Raw genomic sequence first — 20,188 nt, forward strand, 5'->3', positions numbered from 1 at the left:
TTGCCAATTCACAATCACTGCTAAAAAACTCACCTGTTGATCGAGGTCCACAAAACAGAGCCAAAACATACACCAAATCTTGTTTACCAAATATTAATTTGTATGGCTGAAACAAAATGCAGAGATGTATCTTTTCTTTTGAAAGGTTTTATTCATTTCATATAATACTGACACATGTACTCAATAGCGGTTAACAGGCGTTTAAAAACACAGATATTAAAACCATTAGAGCGTCAATTTATTTTTAGCCCCATTGATTCCATGGACCATTTTTTACACGTTTACATGTTTCAATATACCGCAACATCTACTTGGTATTAGTCTAACCTCTCCCCCTGAAAGAATTTTGTCCTCTGTCAAAAAAAACAAAACAAAAAAAGAAGACTGGCAAACTGTCTCCCCATTTTAAAAAATGGCATGTGGTAAGCCACAAACTATTCAAGGTAAAATATTCTTATGGAGGTGAAATCTGAAAAAAAAAAGAAAAAGAAAAGTTTCGGTTTCAGAGCGGAGAAACACGTTGACAGCATCAAGTGTGTCATATGTGGCACAGTTAAATTGAAATGTGTCATCCAGGCTACATGAGACAGCCATGTCTGGATCCACTCCCTTTTTTTTCTTGTAGTGACATTTGTAATGTAGGATAGCTGTCTAAAATCCAAATCCCCTTTATTCCCAGTATGCGTATGGAACACAACTAAGCAATAGAAGAGAGATGAAGAATACAGATTGTTGGAAAGAAAGTTTTTTGTCATCTAATCCAGTGCTGTTTAGGTCATAGTTTACTTTTTTTGTTGTTGTAGCAGTAAAGGATTGTGGGTGATGCAGTCCTCTGCAGTAAAGGATCAAGGACACTCAGTTGTGTTTAAGGTGATGGAAGCCAGTGAGTCCTGTCTCTTCAGCCACCACATCCTCAGAAAAATGAAACAATTACTGGTTCCTCATAGATGTCCATCTGAGTGTGTTTCCTCACCATTGATAGGTCCATTGTGCTGTGTAAGTAACTCCACCGCCATTCTCTTCTGCTCTTCTACTTTTCTAGAGACGGGCAGGACTATCGGGTCACCTGAAACAGGGAGAAAAGAAGTGGGTCACTGAAAATAGTCCCTAAAACAAGTTGGGATGTAGCCTGAAACGGTGAAGGTCACAGAACAGTGTGGGAAGCCAAATTGTGGTAGAACACGTCAACTGAAGGTTTTAAAATTAAGCAGTGCCGTGCAGCACAGTCGGCTAAATAATGGGAAGTGAGTCTTGTTGGTGGAGCACCGACGACGTGGCTAGCGCGGCCTCCGTCTCTCCTGGCAAGAGACTAAACAAGACACAGCTTGAATCATGGCAGTCGGCCCACAATGCATCACTCTCAGCGCCTGGCCCGCTGCCATGTCATTTCGTCTGTTTGTCGAGACGGCTGCTCTAATCACATGGACTCTTTATCTCGTCTATCAATCTTTCCATTTTCTTTGCTCATGCTCTTTTTTTTGGTTTATTTCGAGCTATTAGGAGACATTTTCAGCCAGCCAACGACCAAACAGACACAAATTGCTGTGTAACAGTCAGTGCTCGCGCCTGTGATAGACCAGACTCTCCAAGACTATTCTTCTGTTTTCCTGCATACCTTTCTCCCTCATTGTGTTTCCCAGTGGCGTCCCCTCTTATCCGCAACACATGCCGTCCTCCCTCCTGTATTTCCTCTTGAGGGAGTCTGTCTTTTGTCAGACCCAGGTGCCAGCTAACAAAGTGTGAAGGCCAGCCATCGCTGAGAGAGCTCAGAGGAGCGTTTCCTCCAAGCTGCCAGCTGAAACTGTTCTACTGTATCTGCTCTCGATGGCTCCAGGCCACCCTTCCTGGGCCCGTTCCCATTGCCTTCAGGCATCTACTCCTGTGCCTGATCAAAGAGTCTGCAGGCGTTTGTTGTCACGCCAGTTCACTATACATGCACACTGCTGCATCTCTGTGCCTGCTATGCTTTAAGGTGCTTCTCAAGTCCCTTTAGGTGTTCATCCCCTTGCCTGTTTAAATATGCCTGTAGGTGACAGTTTCTGTGCCCAATTAGAAAGCGGATTTAGGTAGTTAGATCTCAATTCACAAAGAACACAAGTAGTGCTCAAGTGTCATCTCTACGGGCCCTTTTTTAGGCCCATGAGTGTCACATTTTCTATTGCTTATTCCACAAGCTTTAACTGTCAACACAAGTGGCCGCTCAGATGGCCACAAGGCGGATGCCCCCTTCACACCTTCTATGACTCTCTTAGTCACACAAGAGTAAGTTATGGAAAGGTATTATTTCAATAGTTTGATGTTGATTTGTTTTTTCTAATTCTTCAATAATCTAAAGCTGCATCAAATTACATTACACAGGTCTTGATTCACTGATTCTATCAAAGGGAAAGGTGCTTTCAGAATATCTCTATAAAGAGGATGATGGTGCTTGCTACATCTGTTTAGTGTTGATGTAAGCTAGCTATATAGGAAGTGAAAGTGTGCTGCTGACACCTTGTCATTTGTTTGTAAATGTGTGTATATGACTGTGTGTGTAAATGCACACAAACACACACACACACACACACACACTTGCCTTGCAGTCTATGACAGCTCAGTGGCTTGGCAGCCCGGCCTTGTCTGTCTGCTCATCCATATGATATTATTTGGCATTGATCGAGCTGTCTTCTATCCCCTCCCTCACTCCTCCCTCTGCCCTCCCCCTCTCCTCCTTTCCTCTGCTCCCAGCCAGGGATGGATGGAGGGAAGGATGGAGAGTGCCAAACCCTCTTTTGTGTTCTTGCTTGCTCTGTGTACCCAGACACAAGCATAAGCTCCTTGTCAGCCGACCAGTTCCAATATTCTTGTTTTCAAGTGTTTTCTTTATTCTTTTATCTACCTGTCACCTCTGCCTTCCGCCTTTTGTCTCCACTTTCCACTTGTTATTTTTTCTTTCTCATCCGTCTCCCCCTCTCTCTTTTATTCCTTTTTTGCTTCTCCCCATGTCTCCTCTCTCTCTCTCCCATCCTCTTTCTCTCTCACTCCATCGTCAATTTCAATTTACGAGCTGGTCTTAATGGGACTATAAGAGAACGTTCGATGCTATTGATCTGGATGCCTGCGCATCTTGACCTCAGCGTACCACACCAGAGGAGAAAAAAAAATCACTCCTTTCATCATCAGGCAAACACATCAACTAACACGCTCACATAGAGTACACACACACACACACTCACCCAGATCATTGATCAAAGACCTGAATGCTAGAGACAGCAAATATTTGTGCTCTTTCAAACTACGACAGAGTCAATGATAAAGCGATGCTGAAACTGGTTTGCTTTGATCTTGTTCAGGAAATTACAAATGCGCACTTTTGGTTTGATAAAACTAAATGCATGCGATCAGATATATGAAGCAACTTCCTAACGGCACTCACATATTCAGAAATTGCATCATGTTCATATCTGATCGACCCTCTTGTGCCTCTCTCTTCAATTACGCCCGTTACATGCTCCAAGACCACTCTTGTCATTTTCTGTTTGTCTCTTTATCTCTCTGTGATGTGAGCAGTGAATTTGGAAAGTTCAGCTACGCTTGTGAGCAGCAGAAAACTATTTCAGGGGTGAGAATAAGAGGAGGGGCTGTTGAGATGGAAGGGGAGACTGTTACTTGAGGGGGGCGAGATCCACTTTGCCAGGTGAGAGGTGAGCAGAGGAAAAAGTAGGGAAGGAATTCTTAATCAGCCAAGCGTATAGGAGGCAGTCTCCAAGTGTTTTAGAGAAGGAGAGAGTGGGAAAGAGAGAGTGACGGGTGTCTTGAGCTTTTCTTATCCCTCTCTTTTACCCGAGGAGATGCACTCTCCCTCTTCTGACCACGCCTTCAAATCAATTATTTAGGAAGAAAACAAAGGTCTGCACCCAGCCATGAATAATGGAAGGTGAGAAGGCAGCGAGAAGGATGGTGGTTAGAAACAGAAGCATACAGTGACAAGAGGTGAGTCTTGCACAAATTCCCTCCTATGACAGACAGCTAAGCGTCTGCTCAGGTCAAGCCACCAAAGAGAAGCTAACAGGTGCCGATGGGGGCTGAGTAGAAAGATATATATATATATATATATATAATGTACATCCACACCTACACACACACACACATACACATGCTGTGAAGACACAGACAAATGGGCAGTACATGAAAATTGAGGAACACACACATGCACAAACCACACCACATACTGTATTACGGTGGGCGAATCAGAGCATAAAAACTATCCGAGGACAATTACCACTCTAGTGTATTCGACGTGGTGAGTTGTTTTTGCATCGAGTCAGATGGCATGCCAGTCAGACGCTGGGAAGCAGGGCAAGTGGGAGTGAGGGGAATTGTGATGTTCTCTCTCCCTGTGTGTGGTGTGTGTGTGTGTGTGTGTGTGTGTGTGTGTTATTTGCCTTGTTCCTGTTGGCCTTGTTTTTCTTCAGAGACTGTTTGATGTTAGATCCAAGATGGGCGGGAGGAGAAAGTAAAGAGAGAGAAATTGGGTGAGAAAAAAGAATGATACGGAGGGAAAAAGAGAAAGAAGCAGGTGATCGGGATGAATAAGACGGAGAGGAGAAAGAGAGGACAGAGATATAACGCAATGGAGGTGGAAGTGGGTCACTTGGTGGGTCTGACCATGTTTGTGCATGCACGTATGTGGAAAGGGATGAGAGGAGAGTTTGTGTGAGAGAGAAGGAAAAAGAGATATTAAAGAGAGACAGGTTGTGCGCACACCAACCTTTGTGGTCTTGACTTTGTTGCCTGTGCTGCAGCTCCATCCCGTGAGGTCTGGGAGAACCTTACACTCCTCACCATCCATACATGGCTCCATCTGACACCACCACTTCTGGGCTACAATGGAGGCTGGGGGAAGAGAGGAGAGGGCGGCAGATATTTAGTTGGGTAAAGACATGACTCAATGTTTGTGGGTGTGGTTTCATTCAGTGCTTTCTCTAGCAAAGTTTCCATCCAAATTTAAATTTCCAAAGAATCAGCAAAAGAAAATGTCAGTTATTGTGCGTTATGGGCGCTTGGAGATAAACAGTTAGTAGCACTTATTGTCCTGTTGGGTGTCATAAATTGAAAGTTTACTGTAGCACGGGCCGCCGCTGCAAAATATATATAACAGAAACACTGATCGGGGTAGTATCTGAGGTGATTTTTTTAAACTAATTTTTTAAAAACACAGTATACTCAAATCTTTTCTGCACTTCATTTATATGAATAACCCTAACTGATTTCAAAGCCAATCTGTGGTTAGCTTTAACGCATCCATTATTTAACTACATTTCCCATCGTTTTCCAAACAAACAACAAATATAATCCAGTGGGCTCTACAAAAATTGCCTCTTACTAGTTTCCCTGATTTAGAAATCCAAATTTAACACAGTGGGGTAAACATGAGTTTTAATATTTGACACTTTACCAAATAATTTTGAATATCTAAGTAAATATTGTTACACATCAATAACAAGATAATTATTGACATATTTTCCATTTGTCCCACCCCTACTAACCTTCAGAGAAACATGAAACAGAATTCTTCTTCAGAAGAAAATATTTTGACAACCTTTCAGCAGTAAAGAAAAGTGGGTTATGTTCTGTTTTTTAAATGCAGATCATTACTGTATGCGTGGGCGCTCGAGTCATGTGAATTTTATCAGCACATAAGGGATCATTTACATTTTCAATTCAACCAGGAAAGAAAGAAAAGAACCAAACCAGATGCAGGATATGCATGAGACAGCAGGGATATGTTGTGTTCTTTTAGGGTCTACAGTAGATCTGTTCACAACACATCAAATCAGATAAAAAATGAATTGATGAAGTGCCTTTAGCAAACACAAAAGAAGAGAAAAAGGCTGAGAAAGACCAGGCACATCAAGAACAAGAAGATTATTAAATATCACAAAGAACAAAGTGACAAAAGAACTCTCACCACAGTAAAAGCTGACTGAGTCTGCGAATACATGAAAAATGTTCTTATGATCAGTCTTTCTTTATCCGTCACTCTTAAGACTGTGTATTTGCCACAGTCAATTACCAGGTAATTACATGTAAGTCATTGTCACTGCAACTTCACCGTCACTCAGTCCAACTTTGCAATATTCTCTGAGAAATTCTTCAAAGGATTTCTTAGTAATCACATGTTGCAGATGGTAATTTTGAACAGAGAAATCCCAGCGTACAAAGCTTAGACAGACTTTCATCAAGTCATCATCATGTCAGCTCAATATTAATGTAATGCCTGCAAGAAGTGTAAGAGTTTTATGGTTAATATACCCTTTCCAAGTGAACAGAGCTATGTTACAATGTATTAGTTTAGTAGTTTATTAAGTGCTATTCTGTCAGAGATTATTCCATACTACTACTACTACTAACAATACATGCTAAATAAACACATAATAAACCACAAACAAAAGATTAAGAGTAACATGTGTTGTTGATCTTTGAAAACCAATGGTGTTCACTTTGATCACCTGGTGAGTTGCGTCGTGGTTTAAGTAACTGAACTGTGAATTCTAGTTAAAGTAGTTTGTTCACTGTATATACCTCGGATTTAAGGTTTTAACATGAACTCCAAAAGCAAGAAACAACAGAGCCACAGAGACTGCAGTCTGTGATTTCATCAAGTGCCACTCTTCATAGCCGCAGGGGGTGCTGGATACTGATTTTGTCGAAACAGGAACAGTAGCCAGGGGGATTTTCTGGGTATATGGGTACAGTTTCTGGCCTTGAATTGTCAGCGCCACTGTGAAACTGTGAAAACTCATTTATGTGTAAAAGCCCAGATAAACAATTGGGTCTACAGAATCAACCTTTCATTCATTGTCAACCAAGCAGCTCCATAAAGATAACACTTTACAGATGATAATATAAAGATTCACACTTCTTCTTCATGGATCTTTTTCCATGTTCTGCCGCTCAGTTAAGAAGCCATTATGTCATATTATAATTTGTTATATTACATTTTTATGTGTATCATTGGAATTATTTGCTTGGTTGTGAAGCACAGATTACTTTTACTATACTGTTGTAGTGTGAAGCATGAGTTCAGCCACCTCCTGAACTCATGCTTCAGACTACTCCCATCTGGCCGCAGATACAGGTCTCTGATCTGTAAAAAAAATCACACTACAGGAAGAGCTTGATGCCCTCTGTGGTGGGCCATCACTGCCCTCGACAAGCTTTAGCAATAACACTCAAATGGACTCACTTTCTTTTGGCTGTTCTGTGGTCCTTGTGGCTATGTTGTTGTGTATATTTCAGTGCACATATACTGTATTTGTACACAATATAATTGACAAAGGCTGTGTTTACAATTGTTATTGCTGGAGATAAAAACAGGAACAATGGGAGTAAGGCTTCAGTTTGTCTGATTCTGTTACACACACCGTTCAGTGGCTACAAGGACGCCTACTATATTTTGGCTTCCAGTACACGTAAATACTGCCAGGGGAGTATTGACATATACAGTATGTCTTTACTGTCAAATCAAAGTTGACTTCATTGATATATCAATTTTATATCAATTTTCAGAAGAGAGCAGCACACACAAGAGCGCACTTTGAAAATGGACAGATTTATGCAGGTTAATGTAATTATATATTTCAGACAGGAACTCTGGGTCAAATGACACTTAGCAACGTTTTTGAGGATAACTGCATCAGGACCAGCGAGAGAGTAGCAATTACATTTCCGTCAAAGACATTTGTGTGAGGGAATTGATCATTTATAGCAAACGGTAGTACTGTTAGATTTGGCAGAAAAGGCTCTGCTCTTTGAGGTCTCGAAGAATTCGAGCAGCAACACATCCATGTACATTAGATCTTAGTCAAATCAGCAATACCAAAAATATAGCACATAAGAAGGAGGGCGGGGTGGTGGAGGGAGAATATCAGGAGAGTAATCAGGTTATAATAGCCCTGCTGTGCACCTGCATGAATATGATTGGATCTTACTAGTCAGCTGGTAGCCAAACAGCTACGACTGAGCCAGTGAGGCATGAATGAAATAGTGGACACGAGGGGTGTGTATCTCTCCCTCTCAAACAATTTGATAGTATCAAGAGATACAGTCCACGATCTGATGCAAAAATGACATTTTCAATATGTTTCGATTCAGCCAATTACAATTTGATATTTTTACTTTTTAATAATACAAGTGTGAATAAAAATAAAATAAATCAATTATTTCCTCATTTTTTTATTATTCCAAATACTGATCAGAAATACCCCTGAAAATGAAGGTATGTCTACTACCACACCAACAGTAAACATGGTCAGTAATACACTGTGTTTTTAGCCAGTCCTTGAGGAGTTTCTTTTCCCTAAAATACTGCAGACTGTTCCTGGGTCAGTGTCATCCTCCTGAATTTGGTATTTTTAACAACACTGTGTGGGCACATGGGTTGGATCTGTGGTTCTGTATCAATGTAGCTAAATCTCTGACTCTTGTAATGGATTTAGGATATGTAAAATCTTAATCCTTACACATTCAGTAGACACCAGTCGCTAATGCATGCACAACTTTAGTGCTGTGCCTGAACTAACTCTATTCTCCATCATCATATGCTGAACAATTCAGCATTTTAAGACATGTCTAAAACCAGGTGTGGTCCTGACAGTGGCAGCATGCAGATATAAAATGTGCACAGTGTTACATACCATCAACACAGGAGGGCATGGCCCGGGTGGTGCCAGCAACCTGTCCAGGAAAGCAGGAACATTTGACTGTCTGAGATCTCTCCTCGATTTTGTTCTTGTTGCAGCAGCGATGGGCAGCGATCACCTCACATGTCCCGGCCTTCACATGCACTGTGAAAGAGAGCGACACACAGTGTTCAGCATACCAGGCTCTCAGTTGCGCTGCTCTTATCTTGAAATATCAGTCTTTACATTTTACACAATTAATCCAACATGTGCTCTGATATCGAACATTGACAAGTTGGCATTTCTTTTTGTTTTTCAGCGTTTCAAATAGGTTTGGTGTTGCGCCCACTGACGGCTGTTTACACTGGTGAACAAATAACTAAGACAATCAGAACGTTGTTGGTGGGATGAAGAAAGAGCATAGCATCCACCTGTGACTGATCCAGAAAAACAGTAACAGAGAAATTGCCAAGTGTAGATCAGATCAATGTAGCTATACAGGTTGTTGTAGTTGAACCTACAGTAATGATAATAATTATAATAGTAAACACTTAAATGACAGATGTGTCAGTCACTGCCAAAAACTGGCAACATGAACACGATGTCAGACTGAATAGTGAGTGAAATGAAATGGCAATTCAGTGCGATTATGAGACTATTATCAGATAGCCATGAGCCATAAAAGAGCAGTTTATAATCAGAACTATCAAATTAAGCACTTAATGAATCCTGTGTTTATGCACCGATGTGTGCACAAACCAAGCCATGCACACATGTAAAAATACATATTTGGCTCATAGAGGTTCACACGTAGAGACTCGCAAATATAGCAAATCTGGAAGTCGCAGTTTTTACTGCATGGCTGCTGAGCCGCAGCTGCTCCTCCACTAAGAGGATCTGTATAGACAATGCATGTTAAGTCTCTTGTTGTCCCTTCTGCAGTACACAGGGAATAAAATGATCATATGATGGAAAAAAATGATGAAAATAAAAATAATGAAAAAATGATAACCCGATAACTTGAAAGAGAGCAAAACAACCAATGTTTGCATTAAAATATACTTATTTGATCCTATGGAATATCATCCCGAGTGAGTATCAGCTACTATACTAATGAACTCACTTCTTCTACAGCTACCACTTTGTGTGCACATTTACAACACACACACTTCAATCAGACAGCCATGTGGTTAATTAACAACAAGTCCACCCCGAGCACCGAAGTCCCTTGAGTCAGCGAAGTGAGAGGGAACAAAGAAATCACTCTACATTTGAAGATTTGTGATGTCAACACATGGTCGTTTCATAGCAGCCTTTCATCAAATACATGAAAATGTCAAGGACAAACAATAAGCCTTGTCAGGAGCACTGTCTGCAAAAGTACAGTGCGTGTGTGTGTGTGTGTGTGTGTGTGTGTGTGTCATGCACGCCTGTTTGGGACTATGTACATGTTGTACCTATAATGTATACAGTACATGTCTTCAGGTATGCTTGACTTTGCATGTTGTGTGTGTTTGTGAGCGTACATGTGCGCTCACTATGGTTTGTCAAAGTCAAAGTCTGTGCATTTTGGCTTTTCACACAGTTGTTGGAAGTTACTGCTATTTCCATTACAAAAGAGCACACCCACAATACAACAAAGGGTGCACACTGCGTGGCAATGAAAACTAAAGCAGCAAACAATGACTCCGCTCGGTCTAAAGAGTATTTAAAAGTGAGGCAAGCTGAACTGAAAGACCCAGTATGAATATGTTAAACAGGCTAACAGAGATTTGAAAAGTTCTTAATTTGCTCCGTTAATGAGAAAAAGACAAAGCAGCAATCCTGCAAAGCCCAGTCCAATTAATATCTCAGTGAAAAGCACATTCTAATATCTCACCCACTGTGTGTGCCTGTCTCTCATCATTCTTTCGTGTCCTCTGATTTCCCTTTTCACACCACTAGCTGTGAGGCCAAAGCTTAGTGATGTCGGTTGATTGATCCTTCCATCTGTCTGTCCATCAATCTAACACTTTGGTCCACAGAAAGATATCTCATGGGCTACAGGGCAGAACATTTGGTGGCAATATTTATTTCAACCTTTGGTTTATCATCCCCGAGACTTTTGTATACATGTAATCAGAGCTTTCCTGTGACACTAGCCTCAGGTCAAATGGTGAACTATTCATAGGACTGCAATGCTGTGAAATTAGTTGTGGACCTTAATGCTCCCCAGAGGACGACCCTTTCTGACCTTGGTGACCTGTTCTCTACTATTCCCACTCAGGACACACTTCTATGATCCCCACAAGATCTTTGTCATTTTGGTTATTACGTGACCTTTACTCAAACGCTGACCTCAGGCCAAATCATCAAGTCAGAGGATGAATTATATTGCTGATACTGTTGCTTCCTTTTTGCCACTCTTCAACCAAAATGTCTACAGGAGGGCACTTTAACATTTTTATCTCCTTTTGTGTCAAGGCCAGAAGAATATCCGGATCAACAGTCATTTATTCCATCCACCACTTTAATACCCTGGGCTGAAATGAACATCGCGGCCTTTAGAGATTGCTAGTGAGCTTTAGTGTTTTAGTTTTGTTTGGCACTAATGTCCCTCATTTTGCCTTTTGCCCTCTCTCTTTATGCGCCACCCTAATTGGCTGGCTTTTTTTTTCTTCTTACAGGCTTGACAACCCTGTTGGCAGATACACAGCTCAGGAAAATCAACACACACACACACACACACACACACACACCCGTAGTAAACATCTTAATCCAACCCCCCACAGGCACACACACCCCCTGGCCCATTTTTAGGCTCAGTACCTGCAGTAGTAATTGACTCAGCATTAGTCAAAGCGGCGGCGCACTAAGCTGAGCATAGAGAAGTAATGAGGAGGGGGATTTTACTGGAGGAATGTAAAAGTTCACTGAGGCTTAATTACACATATTAATGTTAATAGATGGCAGTAAATGTCTTCAATGTGGACCACATGGTACAATAATATGACAGAATGGTTGAGTGATTATTTTGGCGGTGCTTGATATGTAGATGTCTGCAACAGACTGTCTTGCTTTATTTTTCACACTCTCTAATTTGCAGCTGATTGGCTGCCTGTTCAAGGTATACTCCTACAACTTTTAAACCATTACTGCTGCCTGGTGGCAGTAATAGTTTTAAAATCACTGACGATTTGCTTTAGTTGGTCAGGCAACAAACATGAAGACATGGGAAACTGAGCGCTAAAATTGTTTGATTATTATAATTGTTTTGATTGCTGCTATTCATGGTTTTTACAAAATGCAGACAGTGGTAGTCATCCCGCCTGAGGTCGTTTTTTTAATCCTCCAAATCAACCTTTAAAAAATGAGAATTGTTAAAACACATTCTGGGGTCAACTTGTTTATTGGACTGCTTTTTAAAAGGATGCTTGTACTCAGTGTGTTAAAAAGGCTGGATTAACAGTGCTGATTTCACATTTGATAAAAAGAAAAGTATTCACTCATACTGTGAAATCCTTATGTAGGTTTACTCTGCCTCAACATTAATCTCATTATCAAATCGAGACTATTTCTGGTGGATTTATGCTGAATTTCTTTTCAGGAGGCATTTGGAGTATTTTTGTGATATTTGTTTCAAACCTCTCTGCTTTGCAATAACACAATGGAAGGCATAATGGAAGACAGCACATAATTTCAAACTGTCATGTTTTTCCTTTTTACATGTTACCACAACAGGATAGGAGTGGGACTTAACATCGGGAAGGGTTTCACTTGAGAGTTAAAAAGTAAGCAGGACAAAGACACAAAAGAAATGTTCCCTGTTGCGTGCTCTTGACTTTTTTGCTGACGATCACTCGCCTCCTCCATCAGTGGAAGGACATGATTTTATCGGCATCATGCCACAGTCAGGTTGCGATGACCATGTATGTCTGAGCTTTTTGCCGTGCAGAGAGCTGCTGCTGATGTTGGCAGTGTTGTTGTAAACTGACACCCAAATATGCACCTGTAACACATGTTGCTGCTGCTATTGCTGGTTAGCTGGGTGCAGGTTTTATATGACGGCATGTGTTGGATGGATTGCGTTTGTGTTTATTTTTATTCAACATAAAAAGAAAAAACTATTTTAGTTAGCAGAAAGTGATTTGGGGGTAAAATACATCAAGTACTCACAGGGAAAAGGCACTGCATTTGTGTGCGTAGAGTGTTTAATGTGCTCTATGTAATACAGCTGAAGGTGTCAACAGTTTGAGGCTGTGTGGTGCTAAGATGTTAATAATTACCAATCTGCTAGATAGTGAGCCAGGCAGTGGGCCACAGACTCCAGTAAACTCTGATAAATACTAAATAAGGCATTACTCACCACATGACATACACAGAAGAACACACACATTCAAATATAGACAGAAGAACACACACACGCACAAATAAGATATTTTATCTCTGTGAACACATTTGTGTAACACTGCTAAAATAAAAAGCAGATATAAACACTTGGGATGTTACAGTCTCCAGAGATATAAAAACTCACCATGGACTGCCTCACAGTGCGTGTGTGTTTGTGTGTGTGTGTGTGTGTGTGTGTGAGAGAGAGAAGACTAAGAATGTTAAACTACACTAAAAAAGCATCCAGTTAAGCCTCATTCTGAGAATGCAATCCTCTTTCTATTTCATAAATGGCGCCTACCTTCATTGTGATCTCTCCTTCACACATCCATTTCTACTCTCCTCCATTCACCTTCTCCTCCTCCTCCTCCTCATCTTCATCTTATCTCACCTCATCCTACTGCTATTACATAAATGACCCCTCCTTTTCTCAATCTCTCTTAGCCACTCCAGCACCCTATTTTTCCTCTGCGCTCTCTCTTACTCTTAGCCCTGCACAGCAAACTCAGCAGGGTAGCGAGCCATTATCCTCAATCACAGGCCCTAAATCTGAGAAATTTTACACTTCCTATAATGTGTTCTCCCACTCTCACTGTGTCTCTTTCTCTCCCTGTCGACGTCTCTCTCCCTCTCTAAGCCCCCTCCCATCTCTCTCCATGGCATGAGGACTTGTTATCCCTGCCTCTCTTAACACAGCAGTGGCTGTTAACCCCATTTACTAAGGATGACGTGCTACTGACAGACTAACAGATGGACAGATTGCCCTGACTCTGAAGAACCAGGAGATATGTGTGTGTGTGTGTGTGTGTGTGTGTGTGTGTGTGTGTGTGTGTGTGTGTGTGTGTGTGTGTGTGGTTTCGCCAACACATACGAACCACTGAGACAGCGCTCTTGGTCCCAGCGGGGTACTTCCTTCAAATGTCATTCCTGCCACTGGGGGCCTCTCTTTCTCTCTCTCTCTCTCCCTCTCACACACACACACACACACTCACACACATAGACACACACAGAACCACACATACAGTACATATAGTATAACCTGCAGAAATACAGAAGTAATATCGCAAGAAAGATTGGACCAAATCTACTCACGACCAGTGTAAATATGTAAATGGTCAGTTGTTTTATATCTGTCTAAAGTCCCCTTTACAAGAGGCCAGTTACACCAACATTTCTAACCAAAACCAATAATTTTACATTGAATTACCACAATCACACGGCGAACAACTCACCGAGGCAAAGCAAGCCCATGCATTGCTTTTGGATAGAGGTATTTACTTTCTGGTCTGACCAGGTTTGAAGCCTGTCTTTAATTCTCAGCGCTGCCGGCAGTCCGCCCCCTTCCCTGTTGTGTTTTCTGGGAAATTAACTCAAGAGATAATAAGAATTCCAAAAACTGACAGTTTCTGTATGTCAAGCCTCCAGGAAAGGCACAGGGCGATATTGGCACAGTCAATAAAGGTAAGTGTCACAGCCACATGTTTTTGCCACACACATCCATTACAGAAGAAACAGCTGTAAAACTAAGAAGAAAATGTCCTGAGCATCACCCGCATTTACAAATTACCCTTTGAATTATCTCAATCCACTGATCTATTTGATCCAGTATATATTTAACAGCCACAAAGAGTTATAGTAAGATATTGCTTTTGTGTGATTCATGTCTATGGGCAGGTAGCCAGGTGGAGCCAGAGACAGATGATGATGTGAATGTGTAATGGGCACACACTGTAGGAAGGGGGAGAAACTTTTTTTCCGTCATATCTGCTGCGTGAGCAGCTTTCATCAGCATGAGTCACGTACTGCCATGTTTGATTCTTCATCCTTTCATACATTCCTGTGTTATGTTGAGTGTATAAAACAGCCAGTACCTAAAATTACTCCTATGGAAACAAAAGCAGCTATTGTGGAAGTGACAGTGTCATTGAATTGTAGACGATGAATGGATTCTGTACTGATTGTACAATGTCTTGACAGTTTTCAAGCAGTGCCCTTGAATTCGGCTCTTTTTAAAAAAAAACCCACAAACAATCTTGCACGTTCAACGCCAAGAGAGTATGTTGGCAAAGCAGCTACAGGAGCTGGCAATCCCTCCTCAGGTCCCATTAAAGTACCGGCATGATGTGTGAATGGAGAGGCTTACCAGTGAGATAAACACGCCCTCTGGTTTTTGTTTGTTTTAGTAGGTGCTGGTTACACAATGCTCTGATTACTAGAAAAGCCCCATTCATACTTTTGAAGTTGAGAAAGACAAATGTTTTTGACCACATTTCAAATTCATTGAATAAATCACTTGTTATTATTTGTTGTTCAGGCATTTTTAGGTTGTACATTTTGTTTAAAGTGTTGCCTGATGGCCGAGTTGAAATCTACAATATAGAAAAAGTGACCTGACCTTCTGGCCCAGCCCCAAATAACTCAAGTGGAAATTACGCTTCAAATTAGTAAATGTATCCATGGTGCATATGGATGCACTATATAAATCACATATTTAGTATGTATAAATATTTAATTACGTTCTATTCACAAAGAGCATATTTTGAAATGGAAAATGAGTTCAGAATGCTTGCCAAGTTAATTAGATTACAATGTACGTTTCTCTGTGCATGTGTGTGTGTGCCCATCAGTGCATGTACGTCCATGCATTTGTGTTAATAATTAGATTACATTGGCCTCTGAGATGGCACCCTTCGCTATGAATCGTAAACACAGAGCAAATTAAAATTCTGTTTAAGTGCCTGCCAAGAAAATTAGCATCGAGAGAAAGGGAGGCACGCACACTCGGCCACTACTGTCTTCTCTGTCCTCAACCCTGTTTTTTATTCTCTCCCTTGTCTGAATGCTTTCTGCATGTCTACAACACCATCCCACCTCTCCTCTCATCTACCGCCACGCCATTTCTACTTAATGGTTATTACTAGAAGGTTAAAAAAAAGGGTACATAACAAGCACAGGAGACAAATATTTCTCTCTCTTTGAGAAATAGGTAATAGTTCCCAGTTGGAAGCAGAAAAACTTTTAATTTTTTCTTTCCTCCTTAAATTCCTTTTGGATATAAACTAACATCAGCAATGTACTTTCTGTGTTGTGTCTCCATGCTCATAATGCGTGTGTGTGTGTGTGTGTGTGTGTGTGTGTGTGTGTGTGTTGATGTGGGCATGACTAGACTGATCAATGGTAACCCCCTGAGGAGCTTGACTCCTCTCACACACTACTGTCCCTCCCTGTTATCTTAACCCTTGAGACCAGCAGGGGACAATCATGAGAAGGAGAAGGAAGAGGAAGAGGAAGAGGAAGCATGAAACTCGTAAAAAATAATACCTTTGGGAGATATACATCTCATTATGCTTTCTCATGGCTTTACAAAAGGATCTTCTAATTGGAACAATATATTTGACTAACTTGACTTGGCAAAACAGAATTAAACTGCAAATTTAGAGATTAACTATGTCTATTTTCCACTTGGGTAGCCCAGAGAACAAGGCAGGTTTGGCTTCATTTCTGTACAGAACCGCAAACAACTGTTACAAACGACCAACAGCTGAAACCATCAAAATTAGAACAGAGAGCAGAGATCTTTTTTTCTCAGACTTGTTGAATTGTCCTAATGTTCCCTCATTCCCAAAGCACAACAAAACACAATGACATTAACTACCACGACTGGCATGTCAGACAACAGAACAATAAACTGAACACAGCTTGTGCCCCCTTTCTCTTCCTCAATGTCACACTCACGAATACACAACCAGCAGAGTCACAGCAACACATCAAAGCTGCATCACGTGGCTGATTTTCACATTGTTTTGTCCAATTAAATAAACATGAAGAGACTCAACACGTGCTAGCTGAAATTTGAAAATAGTGAACTTGATTCAGTAGGTCTGTAATTTGTTGTAATGTCAGTGCTGATCATACTTGAACGAAATGTCTTGATGGTCAGCAGCACTGTGCTGGCTTCCTTTCACAAATGACATAAATGACAAGTTCTCCAATTAAAAATCAAAATACATCCTTTGTAATTGCTCTCCAGAACAACACATATAAGCTTATACTTTTCTACTCACAGCACAACATCATTATTCAGTATATATACTGTAAGAAATCAATGTTGCAGAAATAAAAAAAAACGTTTGGTTCAGTTTAGGCACTAAAACAACTTGATTAAAGTTAGGAAAACATTGTGGTTGGTGTTAAAATAAGTACTTCATTTAACCTGCAATAACTGATTTCTTGACCACTGTGGGAACAAGTTGTGAACACAACATTAACATTACACATCCAGCAGTTGGAGAGCAACGTCATCATTCGTTTAGAGTCGCGTTGCTGGCCATCCAGTAAATCTAAGTCCAATATTTACTGTCTTTTAGCTCTGGCTTTGGTTGCTACCTACTCCTGATGAGCCAGATATTTCCACCAGGAGTTGGTAGCAATTTGGTGCTGAGCAGGTAGTATACAGCGAGTTTTTAGAGCTTTTTCACTGAAAACAGCTGTTTCAGCTCACTGATAAGCAATTAGTTGAAACTCAGTATGAAGCTCTATAAAGCTGAGGGGAGCTGCAGATTCAGGCAATAAAAGACCTTAAAAAGAGTTAAAATTGTATTATAACAAAAGGATTTCTTCAGTAACTGCAACAAAACTATTACAAATAAAGCAGGTATAGGTATTACATAGACATGTGAATGAAAGCTGAATAATGTGATATTATGTGCACTGATTGTGGAAGTCTGCTTAGAAAAATAGCAGGTTAGGCGCAGACTGCAGACCAAGGCTGCTCCACACAGCATCCTCACACACAGTCCTATCATTCTGGCACAGCTCAGCGTCCCTGAGTGAGTGAATGAGTGAGTGACCACAATTTGAAAGTGTTTGCTCACAGCGGCAGTTCCTCCTTACGATGTGACAAAAATAAAGAGTGAAAGAGGGGAGGAAGCAACGCTGGGATCTGGCTCATCGGAATTTAGATTTGAAAGGAAGAACAAAATACCCTGGACGTCCACACAGAGGGGGATCATCCCTGTCAGAAAATAGGCCTTGCCAAAAATCACCCAACCCATTTAGACACACTCGCCTGCACAGGAAACAAAAACAGCCTCGACATTATCAAACACTCACTTCACTTCTGTCATGAAACTGGCTCTCTTTCACCTTAACAAAGTGGCAATTGTCATTAAGGATGTGACGAGCCGCCTGCTGAACCACTCCATCTGTAACCCCCCACCCCCACCCCTGTGCTAATCATCCTCACCAATATGAGAACAGCTTGTGCCAGATTGTCTCCTACTCCCCAAAACATGCCGCTGGTTCTCCGTCACTGATCTCCATGCAGTTTTAATGCAGCACCGACAAGGGAATTATCTCCCCATACCGCCGCCACCACCACTGTCCTCCTGCTACATCATACAAGATATTAGCGGATGCGACAGGGCGGGCCTGGTGACACATGGCGTGTCCTGACACTCTAGTAACCCCGCCACCACCGTCGCTACCAGCCCACAGCAGACGATTTGTACTAATTTGTGCTTCAGGCGAGATATTAGGGCAGTGAATTGGGTATAAATTGTTAATATGCTCAGATGTATTAACACAGCATTACCACTCAGCCATTAACCTGTGGCAGCGTGTGTGTGTGTGTGTGTGTGTGTGTGTGTGTGTGTGTGTGTGTGTGTGTGTGTGTGCGTGCATCAGGCCCTCATGTTTTAAACCCTGTGTTAATTGTTAGCTGCTGACTGGAGGTGACTTTTCACAAGCCCTTGGGGAATGTCCAGGTCTCCTTACTCATCTGTATTTCTGTCTCTCTCCCTCTCTTCACTCCCTCCTTCTCCTCCCACTCTCTCCCTGGAGTTAGAAACCTACCCAGTGCTCGGGAGTATTTGCATCGTTTTCCCCCTCCTACTGCGGCTTCTAATGTGCATTGTTGTGGGGGAGCTCAGAGCCATGCCAGCCATCTTTTCATTTCTCTCGACTGAAGCTGGTGTCTTTCTCTCTTTCTTTCTCTGCCTCTCAGTCTCTCTCTTTCTCCTTCTCCGTGTCATTCTGGCAATCCGGTATAGAGACAGAAACACAGTGATTGTGTTCAGTCCAAACTCTCCCCTCCTCCAGTTTTCTCTTTGTCAGTCAGTGAACGGAGAAGAAAGGAGAGATCTATAGCCCGGCAGCCATGTTGATGATGATGATTTCATTCTGTCTGAATTCTCTCCCTGTCAAAGGAATAAGGACAGACACTCGTAAACGTCAAGCTCTGCGTATTTCACTTTAACAGGTTGCCGTATGTTTGTGCGTGTGTGTGTGTGTGAATTATGGCTGTTGTTTATGTCACTCTGTTGTAGAGGTGTCATTTCACAGATCTAGATAAATGGCTTGCTATCACCCTGTTTACTCTCTGTGAAAGACCGGACAGTCCCATATGTTACACCACACACCACCAGTCAACTCGGAGCACGCATTGCTGCTGTCATCTGCAAATATAGTGGCTCTAATGTTAGTGATTCTCACAGCTTTTTTTAAACTGAAGGTTTACTAGAGATGAGGGGAAAATTCTTTAAAAAAACAAAAAGGAATTGGAAATCTTTGGCATGTTTTATACTGTAGTTAATGAGTGAAAAGTGTGGCGCTGAAACAATAGGTTACATTCCTTTGTTTATAAGCATGGACACGCAGGAAGGAGGAGGATGATACAGGATTTTAAAAGGTTGAAGACTAAAGTGAAAACTGGCATTGTAAAGTCACATTTTGTGGTAATCCACCAACATGCAGGCACATATGCTTTTAGGCCGACAGATAAATAATAATAAATGATGAATAATAAAATGATCTGCACAGTCTGATCTCTGTAAGGCCTCCAGCTGTGTGTGTGTGTGTGTGTGTGTGTGTGTGTGTGTGTGTGTGTGTGTGTGTGTGTGTGTGACATTTTTGGACCCAAAATAAACTCATTTCAATTGTATCACTGCGATCAATGGATTTGGTTGCTTAGGTCAAATCAATTTGCATGCTGCTTTGATGTAGAATTCGACTGTGGTTAACTTGCAAATTTGCACCGTTGGCCAATCGCAAATCTTCTTCATAGTTCTGACATTTGAGGGAACAGAGCCAAATGGAAAATCATCTCTTTGTCATCAATGATTGTTCAGCCATGTCTTTGACAGTGATACATTCATCAT

The 20,188-nt window shown here is 41.4% G+C and overlaps 1 protein-coding gene across 1 annotated transcript in view; it reads right to left on the minus strand.

The window, feature by feature from the left end:
* Positions 1-941: 941 nt before the first annotated feature.
* LOC139288522 (chemokine-like protein TAFA-2) overlaps positions 942-20,188 on the minus strand; it is a 34,876-nt gene continuing 15,629 nt past the window's right edge. The window contains exons 2-4 of the mRNA XM_070909831.1: positions 8,679-8,828; positions 4,747-4,875; positions 942-1,066 (exon numbers count right to left, since the gene is read on the minus strand). Coding sequence (XP_070765932.1) covers positions 942-1,066; positions 4,747-4,875; positions 8,679-8,828 — 404 coding nt within the window. The remainder of the gene's footprint in view (positions 1,067-4,746; positions 4,876-8,678; positions 8,829-20,188) is intronic.

This window comes from Enoplosus armatus, chromosome 8 (assembly GCF_043641665.1).
Source record: "Enoplosus armatus isolate fEnoArm2 chromosome 8, fEnoArm2.hap1, whole genome shotgun sequence".
NCBI classification, from domain to species: domain Eukaryota; kingdom Metazoa; phylum Chordata; class Actinopteri; order Centrarchiformes; family Enoplosidae; genus Enoplosus; species Enoplosus armatus.